Genomic DNA, 13,122 nt, shown 5'->3' with positions numbered 1-13,122 from the left:
TGTGTACTTAACTTTTCCCTTCCAAATTTTAATCGCAAAGATTTCATTCTCTCCTCCAACTTACAAGTCATTTTATCTCCATAAGTAAAATAAGTTTTTCAGTCGTGACGGTGAAACACGATGAATGATGTAAATCAAACACTCATGCATGGAGATAATGAACCTGACAAGCTTCGACGTGTCCTCTCGGCCTCAGCATCAGTAATGATCTCTCAGAGCAGGCTGAGGCAACCGTGCAACACCCCTCTGTGACTCAGCAAGCTGCAAACATGTGGTGAACTGCTCCCATACTTGTCATGATTAAGGAAAAGAGTGTTTACCTGCACAGGGTATGACAACCCACTACTCTGTTTACACTACTTTTAATGGGGTTTGTTACATATCAGACTTCTTACCAAGACATTACCTAAATACAGCCAATTATGTTGAAATATGATCATTCTGCAAACTACAGCATGGTACAACTGTCTATATTGAAGGATGTGTGACTGAGGGTGTTTACATCCATATAGGCTTGACAGCATTGGACTCATTGTCCCAATTTTAATGCAACAGGACAATGATCCTAAACATAAAGACAAGGCAGCCAAGCAGCTTTATTTATGGGTAAACAGTGGGATATTCTTCACCGGGACAAGTCAGTCACCTGACCCCCGTCCAACCCATCATGTGTTCCAGGTCCTGAAGACAAAAACTCCACAAACAAGCAAGAAGTGAAGATAACAGCCCAACTGATACTGTATTTTTAAGGCTTAAATCGCTATTGAGAAAAGAGACAAGTTTTTTGCCTTAACTAATAATTATGAAGTAAATGCTGATGCACAATGTAATGGCTATAGAATAGTGAGACCAGCTGTGTCTTTATTGGTTTCTTAAAGGCTTGCTTTCACTATGCCATTATGTCTGCCACTGCAATCTCTCAGGAAAACGAAGGCTTGATTTATGACACTGGAAGCTATAGATAGTGTAACAGAGGGTGACGAGTTGCAACTGTACTTGTGATAGTAACACAATAAAAAACACAAAGACTTCATATTCTGGACCTAGACAGCACTCTTTATTGTCTCTCTCATTGTTAATACAGCTTCACTCCTTCCCTTCTTACCTTCTTACCTTTCAAAGTGAAAGCCTGAGACAGATGAACTGCATAACTGCTTACCAGCGAGCATTTCACTAAGAAGCAACTCAACAAAAAAGCTTAAGCGTAGCCATCCCCAGGTAGCAGAAATGGCAGACAGTGCAACAACTGAGTAACTGTGCAAACTCTGCTTTGCAGAAGAAAAATAGCCTAGTTGACAAAGGAAGGGAAGAGGGCTAAGAGGGAGAGTGATAAAAACTGAAAAAGAGTGAACCTCAGACAGACATTCAATTGATGGAGAGAGCTCTGGGACCAATTCAACTTACAGTTGGCAATCTTTCTACTACATCATTAAGTAATAAAAAATGGAATACTTACTAATACTACCAAGCCTCATAGCACAGATACTGGAAAGTGTGCCAGTTGTCTTTACAACACTGGTGCCAACATTTAAAGCTACTTGAACTGTGTCCAAAATCCTTAAACGGCACTATACATCTACTGCAACAGCCATACAATACAGCAGCTGTATCTTGTCTTCATTTTTAATGGTAATGCATTCAGAGTCTCCCATTAGTGGACACAGATGGATCTATGATTACTCTCAGGGTAGTCACGGGGTAGGGTTACTACTTTGGAGGGACCAGTGGGGTCATGGGAACTTAAATCACTTCCTGTGGTCAAGATATTAAGGGTTAAGGGTCAGCAACAGCAGCTGTCTAAGTGTAAGACATGGTCTTCAGTGTCTAATCTGCATGAGGTGTCTAAATTAGATCTAAAGGAGATCAATCCTGTTGACATATCCAAGCTAGATGTGCAAACACGACAAGGCTAGCATTGTTGATGTTCAGCCAAACTCCCAGCTTAAAAGAGGTAGGTCAGAACTGCAAATGCACATCGTCTATCAGTCGGTCTTTCTCGTGTGAACAGCCACTGCTCTAATCTGCAGCCGCAGCTACCTGGGGTCCGAGCCAGCAGTGCTCTGGGCTCTGGAGAAGATCCATCTTTGCTCCACAGATGGTACGCGGGAGGACTGCCATGTCCCAAACTACTGTAATCCTGCTCTGTCCGCTTCACAGAAAAAAGTCACATGTATTTGAAACAATCTTGCACGCAAAGACCAAACATAGAGTTTTAAAATTTTTTTAGGAAAACTGTCCCGGGGGGCAGTTTTGAGTGTCTCCAACAGTGAAGGCACAAGTCAGTATGGCATAAGGAGTGTTTATGAAGGGGAATTTGACAATTTGCTACCAATTAAACTGCAGATTATTGCTCAACACTGGCAGAACCTGTCCCCACAGTGAGCCAAAACAAACAGAAGCTCTTTCCAATAAAATCATGACGGATCTCTTTTGCTTGCCTGACATTTCAGCTGTCTGTAAATGTCTCTAAAGGGCACGCTTCACACACTTAATATGACAGCGCACTGTCTCGCCCCATCTCCACCTCTTGGTCAGTGGCTGCACTCAGTAGACAGAGGCAAAGCTGAGGAACACTGAGTTGTATTGTCAAAGCAGGGTGGGTTCAATGACCCCTTCTATGCACTGGCCAGCCTTAAACAGCACAGTGCCTTCAATTTGCTTAAGATTATGGAGGTTTTCTAGCCATAACTACAAAAAATATTTCTATACAGCTCTGTTGGGGTGAGGCACTTAATCTGAGGGCATGTTTAGACTTTTCACCTTATCATAATAGGACTTTAATTACCATGTTAGAACAAGACTATCTTACATAACTGCATTCTTATATTGTCTAGAACAATTCTCCCCAACGAAAAAATACAAGGGCTAGTGTGAACCGGTGGTGACAATAAAGCCACGCATGAGTCCGAGGACAAAGCTCTGCATTAATTAGAAAGCGTAAACATTACCCAATCGATTCAAACCCTACGTCGGGAATGTAAGGAGGCTTTCATTTTATGTTTATATCAATTGCAGTTACTCGGGGTTGCAAAAATGTTGCAAATGTATCGCTAGTGATTGAACGGACAAGCGAATCTGTCTCAGCCGGGCGATGGGTGATTGTTCTCGGCTAGTCCTCCTCCCTCTGTCAGGGCTCCGTCCGTCCAATCCATGCACCCATTGTTTATTGTATCAGTGTCTCCTCTTAAAACGTGCAGTTTCAAACACACAACTCCGGGTCTTATAATACGCGGACGGGTGTGGCGTAAACACAAGGTAAGTGAAAATCAGAGAAGGGACTTACCTCGACGCGAAACGATGTGCAGCCCTTGAGAAACTCCTTTATGTTGCTCAGGCACTCGCCGTCGTTCTTCGGTTCTTGGTAAATCTGGAAAGACGGAAACGCTGGTTAGAGATAAACTTCCACTGCACGCTGCGGGGTCTTTGCTGTTCACGCTGCGGTTTTCTGAGAGCCTATCAGCCCCTTTTTGTATTAAAAAATGTATCCTCTCTCTCGACACACATTCTACAGAGTGTGTTTGCGCTGTGGGCCTGACACTCCGGGAGGCTGAACTGATCCCGCAGCGGGGAAGTGGAAGAAGCAGTGGACTGGGTCGAGGGAAATGACGTTGACAAATAGGGATCCCCACTGATGTTGTTGCAGCCTATGGGTGCACTGGTTTTTACCAGATTCCTTACTTAAGTAAAAGTACTAATACCACACTGCACAATTACTCCCCTACAAATCAAAATGTACTTAAAGTAAGTATAGTATATTGCAAATATGTTTGCATTATTATTCCTTATGCATTAATGTCAGCAGCAATGTATGGTTTTCTAACTGACAACTTAACCCTCTGGAGTCCAGCTATTTATTGAAAATACATGTTTTATTTAGAGTAATGACTTTTTTAATATATGATATGTAGACAAGCTGAGAAAGCCAGTTGGAAGTGCAATCATAGGAGCTTTCACAGTGTGCCATTTATGTTTCTAGACCATTTTTAAAATGTGTTGTTTTGTAGTTTTGTTATTTGTTATTTTTTCTGCTGTTTTTGTGTGTATAAATGTTTGGGTTTGTTGGGTATTTTGGGTTCCTGGCAGTTTTATACTTCGTTAATTAAAATAAAATGAAAAATCTGACTGATAGCCAAGTTTGTGTGGAGAAAAAGGAGCCATGCATGTGATGTAAGGACAGACTGAAAGATGCTAAACAGATACAGAAACAAATGCATAGGAAGTTGACAAATTTGAACCAAAATCTCCTGGACTTCAGAGGTTTAATAAACTGTTATGTGGCTTAATGTATACAAGTTGTTCATCTTTTTAAATTGATGATGTTTTCATGTTAAATCTTGACCTTTCTCAACGCATAAAGGAACACTTCATCCTTCAGTTTATCACAAACATAAACAATCACCACATCCGGATATGCATGGTTCACACTGGACAGGGAGTGACTAGTAAATAAAGCTGTTAGACAAATGTAAAGCAAAACTTACAATATGTTCCTCTAAAATGTAGTGTAGTAGAAGTATAAAGTTACATAAATTGAAATTCTCAAGTACATGTTCCTCAAAGTACAGGGCTTGAGTAAATGTACTTAGTTACATTCTACCACTGGTTTTAAAACAACCTGCTTCAAGTTGTAAAGAAAAGACCAAGATTAAGCTCCACTGATACAAACAGGGTGGATACAATATTAAAAACAGCTCTTATTATAAGGCAACACAACAGCAACAAAATGACCAAAAAGATACATTTACACCTCTCTAAAACCAATAACCAGTCGTGGAATTTAACCAAGAACATTTATGCAAGTAGAATTATTGTACTTAAGTAGAAATGTATCTTTTGAAAATTATCCTTTCTCTGGCATGCCAATTTCTGATTTTTCTCAGTTTCAGATTTCTTATCTGTCCCAGTTTACCTCTTGCTACTAAGAAGTGCTTGTTCTCTTAATGCGTCCATGGCAGATATTTGTTTCGGAAGTGTGCCTGTAACATTCATTATGATTAATACAGACTTGAGCAATCAAAAGACTGTGTCATTTATAAAACAGGACGTCATTAAGTTAAAAATGAGGAACTGGTGGTGGAACTGATGCAACCTCACATCATGGCCTTTTTCGGTCCATTAATATGTAACTGGGCTGAATCTAAAAAATAAAGTAGAGATGGACGTAAGGGAGGCAAAGAGGTCTGTTATAGCTAACTGTAAAGAATCATATTAAAGAATATAATATCATCTATGGTCGATATAGCACTAGTATCTACCCTGAAAGACATCTGACCCAGCTTTGGCATGCATCTCCTACTTTTCTCTGACCAACATGCCCTTCTCAGCCAAAACAGACCAGATGAGTATCACATCTGGGCTAGATAGTGGCCTAATATGACAAGCCAATATTGGGCTAACCCCTCCTTTTGGGGGGAAAGTGGGAAGCACAACATTGCAAGAATGTTACGTTTTATTAGAGTTAGAAATAGTAGAAGTGGTGGTAGTATTTAAAAAGTATATAGAGCGCAACATGTAAATAACCCAATGTTACTTATCCTAGATGTATTTTATCTGTGTATATGTCGGCTGATAAGTAACAAGAAATGTCAAAGATAGCTTATGTTTGAGGCTCATTTAAAAAGTATCGCTGATACACAGTATGTCCACCAGAGGGGACTAATGCATTTATTTTATTTACCTATAAATGTATCGCTCAGTAAATATATTATGATATAGTTACAATTGTTTTATAGGAAAATACATTTGATCCTTATATAAAAAGTTATGTGTTTGAGTAGATTATTGGTCGATATATTACGATTGGATTTTTCAAAACTCTCAAATATCAACCTCAAAAATCCAGTAGCCTATCTGACTGGCTGTAGAATTGTTACTATAAGCAGCTCACTTTGTCATAGTTTGTTTATATATAAAACATTTTTATATACTTTGTTTATATATTCAATTGCAGTTTTGTCTCTGTCTGTTTATTTGAGTCATTTTTCTTTGTATCTGTTTTTCCATTAAAGTGACCTCTGGTCTTAAGAGATTGCTTAAGCTCAATGTCTTTTCTTACTAGAGATTTAGATTTGTACTGTAACGCTATTTTTTTTATGTAGAAAGCAGATGCCAAAATGTTGACTGAGGAGTGCTTCTTCACAGATACAAATATAAAAAACAGGTACTCTTTGGATCCAAAGGTATATAATAAAGCCAAAAAAGGATGACGGTTAATCTTGTACTTAGCTTAGATGGCGCAATAACAAAAGGCTTTTTAATTTTTGTTGTTTCTTACCATTTGGACTGATCCTTCACAGCAAGACTTAGTTTGTCCTGTCACAATAACCGGCTTTAATCCTCAACAGTTTTCCAAGTGGGAAATGTTAGCAGTCACGTGCCAATAAAACATTAAAGAGCTTAAAGAGTTAATATATATATACACATATAAGCCAAGGCCAGTATGTGTTCAACTAAGTACTGATGGATAATATGAATTTAGAACTACTTGCTGTGCGCCTAAGATCATAAATAATGCGTAAAACCTTGAATGAGAGATTTAAGATTAAGATTTAACAGAATTTGGATCAGCAATATATCGACTGATTCTGCCACACCGATTAGTCTTTCACCTCTCAGAACAAGGCACCTCTTTTCCAGTTGTTTTACCCTTCTCAATTCAAACCTGTTTTTGTTAGAGAGGCTGTATTTTAGCCTACATCAAATTCTCCCATGTGTGATACTGTATACTAAACATAATATAGTAATGTCTCACAAAATAAGCAGTACCCCATCCTCAATGTGGGAGGGTGAAAATGGAGGAACATGTTTGCCATTTAGCAGCCACATTATGTGGAGGTGCGGGTAGCCTCGAGCATCTTTTCAGGAAAACATTGCCTCCCCTTGCTGTCTAAACTGGCTGACGCTATACGTTGACAGACACAAACACTGCGCTGTTGCTTTAAATGGGGAGAGGGTCCATCTCTGCTGTCTGTGCGCCTTTGCAGTCAATGGCGGCCCACTCTTATTGCTGTGGTCTGTGTACAAATAGCCAGTCATCCCTGGCTGATCATACTGTGTGTATCAAAATACATTGACATACAAGCCGCATCGCGTTGGATTAAAGAGGAATTTATAAACAGGGGCTGCAGACGATAACGCAGATCTGCTGGGTGTTTAAATCTGCATTAAAAGCATATTAACACAGGCCTTCATTATTAAGATTATAGTGGATCTGTTGAGCAATTTGATAATTTCCCCCCTGTTTTGCTGTGATGTTAGAGCAGATCAATACGCGGTGGAAACAGCGGCCTTTCTCCTACACACGCTGACATACGTGTACGTGCAGCCGTGTAACATAGTGCTGTTTTCGCAGACAATAACCCGGGCTGCCGTGACCTACAAAAGAAATCGCCTCATGGACCAGTGGGCTGAAAGAGAAGCCAGACAACAAACCGCGTCGGTTTCACGGATCTGGGCAGCACACAGACACGCCGACTGGGCGGGCGGTTGGTTATGCAGAGGGGGAGCGGGTGTGTGTGTTTGTGTGTGTGTGTGTGTGTGTGTTGCCCTTACTTTCTCCGTGGACCCCGGGCTGAGCCGCTCCAGCAGCCTACACAACACCACCCCATCTTTCAGGGAGCTCTGCAGAAACGCTTCAGGATCCGAGATGGTCTTCTTCGGCGACTCCAGCACCCCGAGCGTAATCAACCATGTAACCGTCTGTTCCGCCGAATTCATGTCCAGTCACAACAGATCCTATTCAACAAAGCGGCTGTGTTTAGGGTATCTGAACAGCTTACCGCCCCGGCTACGCTGTCATCTGTGCGTTAGGAGAGAAACATAATTAATCCAAAAAAATGATGCATGAGATGTCGATGAGGGAGGAAGAGAGAGAGAGAAAGAGAGAGAGAGAGAGAGAGGAGGGAGGGAGGCTGCGGGAAACCCTCTACCTCTGGTGGATGCGGATGACGGCTGGCTGGTGGATATTCAGCAGGTCTGGTTTCCTCCCTTGAATGGTGTGTTTTCCCCCCTCTAACCTGGCAAGCTGTCAAGTGCGGTTCGCTGTGATGCGTTGAGGCAGTGGACTGCATACATGCGCATCGCAGCCGCCAGCCACTCATCCATTGGATGACATCACACAAGAGGGACAAGCCAGTCCAAGCAGTTGTTAGTGCACTTCAGCATGATGACATGAATAGGCTTTTTGCTCTGCGTGGCTTTGCATATCCTGCTCTTTTCTGTCCGTTTATTATAACCACGCTGCAGGCTATCTGCTCTTATCTGCTGTGAGCTGTGGTGTTTGGGACAGGCCTCTATTCAAATGGGGGAAGCAGATATAGAGCACCAGTTTCAATAACGACACTATTTAATTATTCGAAGACATAATTCAACAAATAGTAACAGTTAAAAAATGTAGGAAGTTTAGTCTAGACAGCTGAATTTAAGTGCTGAGCCATTGTGATTTGCTTTTAAAGACCTCCGTGATACTCAAACATCACGATTATGATTTATTATTTATTTTTGTTTTCAATCTACTTTAAGAGAACTGATACAACCTGGTAAATCTGAGGGGTCACAAGGTCAGATAACAGGAGGGCAGAGAAGATTCAAGAGATAAGATATTCTTTTATTAGTCCCACAACAGGGACATTTCCTGTGTTACAGCAGCAAAAGTGTATAGCAAAATAGAAAAAGAAGCATCAAAAAATATAAAAGTATTAACAATTTAAGCAAGAAGAAATATAAAAAGTATGAACACTATGAACAACCAATAGACAATATGAAATATTTTTCAGCAAATATAAATAACTGATAATAACCTGCCAGTACCAATAAGATACCTAATAAGCTAATTTTCACATTTTTGTTCTTTAAAAACAATCATTCAAACCTGATGTTGATAAAAGTAAAATATATTTTACTTGCTTAACCTCAGGTTTGCATATAGCATGCAAAGATGGGAAAGTTTCATTTTCCTTATCTCTGAAATGTGGCATGTGAATACCTTTTTACAAAAATAAAGACTTTTATTTACAAATGTCTTTGGTTAAAACTCATAGACCTACTATTGTAATCCTTGGGGAACATGTATTGCAAATTGCAATTGAGTTGAAAAATGTTTTAATCTTTCAGCGTGCTGCAGTTGTTCTTCTATTATTGGCCAATAATTTATCAGCTATAATTTGCTTATCTGAATAATACATAATAATAGAAATTTCCTGTTATAGGGCCAATTTATAACGTGCGTCCCTAAATACAACTGACAAAACTAGACAGATTTTTTACTTTTCTCTATTTCTTTTGCCCTGAGGATACAAACATGAACAGCACAACATGCAAATACCAACACAGCGAGGGACGTGACCAGGGGAATGAATAGACTAGTGTTTGGATAATCACTTTAAAATAGTTTGCGTCACTTTGAGAGCATCAACACCAACATGTTTTAATTCCAGCTACTCGGTGTAATGATTTACTTTGTCTTATATGATGGTAAACTGGATATCTTTGGGTTTTGGACTAATGGTTGGACAAAACAAGCATTAAGACAATGTAATCTCGGGCTTGGAGAAACTGTGATCATTATTAGCATTTACTGACTTTTTATTGACATAATTATTCAAGCAAATGATTATCAGATTAATAAATAATGAAAAAAAAGTGATGGTTGAAGCCTCGGGACACATCACGTCAGTGTTTGAGTCTATGTGTGTCTGAGTGCATATTGAGGAGGTGTTAATAAACAAGAATACTTAATGCAACCCTTTCCTTGTGTTTGTCCTGAGGCAAAAGTTAAAATAAAATATTTATGACACATATCAGTAATGCAGGAACTGGCAGTATAAAACTTCACTTCTTACTTTGGCCACAGGGTGGCGCTCTCCACTCACAGTATACTGATTTGATCATCCACCCATCCAGTGTTGCATGGACTCTTACAGGGTCATTAGGCACCTCTAGGTGGTCTATATATTTAGACAAACTTCTCATATCCTGCTTCACTTACCTTTTAGATGATTGCTGAGCATTTAATACATTTACCAGACTTAAAAGGAGCATTTGGTTGCAATATTAAGAAGACATGATACAGTTTAGACTAAGAAATGTCCATAAAAATCATATTTTTACATATAAAAGTGCTTTTTAATTAACTTTATTTGTTTGCATGAAGGCTCTGAAAATTATGAAAACTTAAAAATGTTGCTCCCACTTTCTAACAAAGTGCTATTTATCGATGGGTTTTATTGGTTTTTATTTACTAATAATTTATGAATAACATATAAGCCATAAATAACAACACCTTTTTGCATTTTTTCACTAAAAGGAAGGGAACATTTGGAGGTGTTATTTACAGGTTATGATGCAATGGTTTTACTGGTCTGGCAACTTCAAATTGGGCTTTATGTGGCCTATGAACTAATATTAGCTTGACATCCCTGATTTTGATTGCTGTTAAAATAATTTGATAATGACTTTATTAACATGTATAACTGCTGACAAGTTGGCATATTAGTGAGAAACCTCTGAGTAGTAATGAATGGTTAGACAACATTTTTTTCCATCAGTCTGAGGGTTTTTTCACAACCTGGCAACCATAAGTCAATCCAATTAACCTCTAAACTTTATCCATCAAATAAATAAAGCAGCACTTATATAAGTCATCATGAAGGGTGTCTTTGTTAGAAAGGGTTAGCAAATTGTCAGCTGCAGCGTCAGACAATGCAGCTCGATTCACTTGTTCTCTCCCAACACCTCTCCATCTCCGTCTTCCTCGTTTAGGCTGAGAGAGAGACAGAAAGTGGGAGAGAGTGAATGTGTTGTCAGGAAGGCTGACTCTTGAGGCCAGCTGTGTTCTAAACAGGCGGCGTCGGGGGATGCCGTTGTGCCTTTGAGGTCCTGTCACCATGGGTCTGTAACCATGGGTGCTACTGTGTGGCTGTGGAGACTGGCCCCAGGCATCTCTTATACCTCCATTCCCAGTTCATCCTTACATTTCCACTCTGTTCCACTCTGTTCCACAAGAAAACACTGTTGCTTCTTTCTTTTTTCAGAGAGTTTGTGAGAGTCAGTCCAGTCCAAAAACAAGAGAAGACACATGCACTTTATTAGGTACACCTGTGCTATCATTTGCAACTCAATAAAACTGTTCTGGCCTAGAGTCTACTTTTATGATGCCTTTGATGTTTACTTTGTAACACTGCAATAGAGGTGTTAATTATGTTTATGAATTGAGATCATAGTTAGTGGTGGTGTCGTGCTGGACTTCATTATATTCAGAGGAGTTTCACCATATCTCTCTTACTTTCATGTTTGACAAAGAAAGGTATAAAAATGTCACATTTGAGAAGCTGGAACCAGGAACTGTTTGGAATTTTTGCTTTAATAATGGTGAAAAATGATTAACCCATTATCCAAATCATGCTGATTAATTATATATTAATTCATGTTTGCTACAGGAGTTGGTGCTTATAGTTAAAAAAGGAACAAAAGGAAGGGCTCTGTCAGAGTGTGCAGATGTTAAATAGAAAGTTCCCTCTCACATCTTCACTGGTGCATGACCACAGAAATATTCAAATTATACTGACACATTTAACAACAATAACCTTTGCCTCCCTCCTTGTCTCTCCTCAGCTAAATCATCTTGCAGATCAAATGAGTTGCTACATCTGGACTAGCCGTTATTAACAGCGTTCAAGAATAAGGAACACTGTGGTCTCTGTCCAAACCAAATTAAGGATATATTCAATTTAAAAAAAAACTCCTTTCTGCTTCAGAGGAGAATATGTGGTTATAAGGAACAATGTGTAACCTATGGTTTCTCATATCTCTGCAGTCAATGCTCTAATATATGAAGCTCTTTGTGTCTGTCTTGCCCTCTTCTCTCAGCCTCCCTCCCAGAGCCATCTGAGCCGCGGAGACAGCTCATATTTTATCATGACAAAGCAAAATCCATGCGATCCAGAGCAACTTCACAGGCCAGAATGCATTAAGCCGAATAATGGATGGACTAGACAAGCACACAAGGGCAAGATGCAGGAAGCCGAGATGATCAGATTTTGTCATCGTCGCACATTATGCTTTCACTCAGAGATTTGATCAATTCTACAGTTTAAGTATTTATGGTTTTATATATTGACATACACACTATGTACTTTTCAAAGAAAATAGTCGCACGAGAGCATTCTCCTCACAGAGGGATGAGGTAAGTAAGTAAGTAAGTAAGTAAGTAAGTAAGTAAGTAAGTAAGTAAGTCAAATCAAAAATCAATCAATCAAAATCAAAATTACTTTATTTATCCCAAAGGGGAAATTCAGTTAGTCTGGTAGAATCTCTGGAAGAATGAGACAGCCTGATGGCTGTAGGAGCGAAGGATCTACAGCCAACTCAACTCGAGGTCCACTTAGCCACTCAATCTGTAGCTTTTGACCATATCATGCAGACCTCATGCACACATCTGCTTAGTTGCCTTGACTTTACTTAGATTTCCAGACTTTTCATCCATATTGATTTACAAGTTCATTATTTACCCTTGGAAACAGCTTGTTCTGGAAAAAAAAATCTAATCATGGATTTGGTTTATCCGATGCTGGATGTCATTGGAAACCACTGAAAAACTCAATAAATATGCTGTATCAGGTTGATGTAATGTGACATTACATCTAGCTATGCTAGCTATGCACCTAGTTGTAAACAAAAGTTCCTTCATGAATCTGATAGATATTTGGAACAAGTCATAAAAGTTGTTTGACTTGTAAGTCTTAACATAAATGAAATCGCTGTATGTTTATCTGATACAGTATGTCTGAATGTAGATAAAACCTACCTTCTTTTTGTTTTCTCTTGCCTCTGAATGTAATGTAAAAAGTGTCTTGTACAGTAAGCGTGTGGGTTAAGTCTCCTTGGGTGTATGACACATGAAGTGACTATGCTGGCTGATTACCATAGTGGAGCATATAGGCTAACAGCTAAAAAGCCAAGTATTGTTCTTCAGAGTTGATGAAGATGAAAACAAATATATAAAGAAAGTGAAATTAAATTAAATGAAATGTGCACTTAATGTATGTTATTGTTGCTAAGGGTATAGAAGCTGTGCCAGCCAACTCTCAGCCGCTAACACTAGCCATATAAGCTTATTAAAGGTTG

The 13,122-nt window shown here is 39.2% G+C and overlaps 1 protein-coding gene across 1 annotated transcript in view; it reads right to left on the bottom strand.

Moving 5' to 3' along the window:
• arhgef7a (Rho guanine nucleotide exchange factor (GEF) 7a) overlaps window positions 1–7,993 on the bottom strand; it is a 30,069-nt gene extending 22,076 nt beyond the window's left edge. The window contains exons 1-3 of the mRNA XM_059342679.1: window positions 7,929–7,993; window positions 7,552–7,798; window positions 3,284–3,367 (exon numbers count right to left, since the gene is read on the bottom strand). Coding sequence (XP_059198662.1) covers window positions 3,284–3,367; window positions 7,552–7,716 — 249 coding nt within the window. The 5' untranslated portion in view covers window positions 7,717–7,798; window positions 7,929–7,993. The remainder of the gene's footprint in view (window positions 1–3,283; window positions 3,368–7,551; window positions 7,799–7,928) is intronic.
• Window positions 7,994–13,122: the final 5,129 nt, after the last annotated feature.

The sequence above is a fragment of the Centropristis striata genome, chromosome 10 (genome assembly GCF_030273125.1).
Source record: "Centropristis striata isolate RG_2023a ecotype Rhode Island chromosome 10, C.striata_1.0, whole genome shotgun sequence".
Lineage (NCBI taxonomy): Eukaryota > Metazoa > Chordata > Actinopteri > Perciformes > Serranidae > Centropristis > Centropristis striata.
Note: the sequence above shows the minus strand (reverse complement) of the source record. Positions and strands in the feature narration are given on the sequence as shown.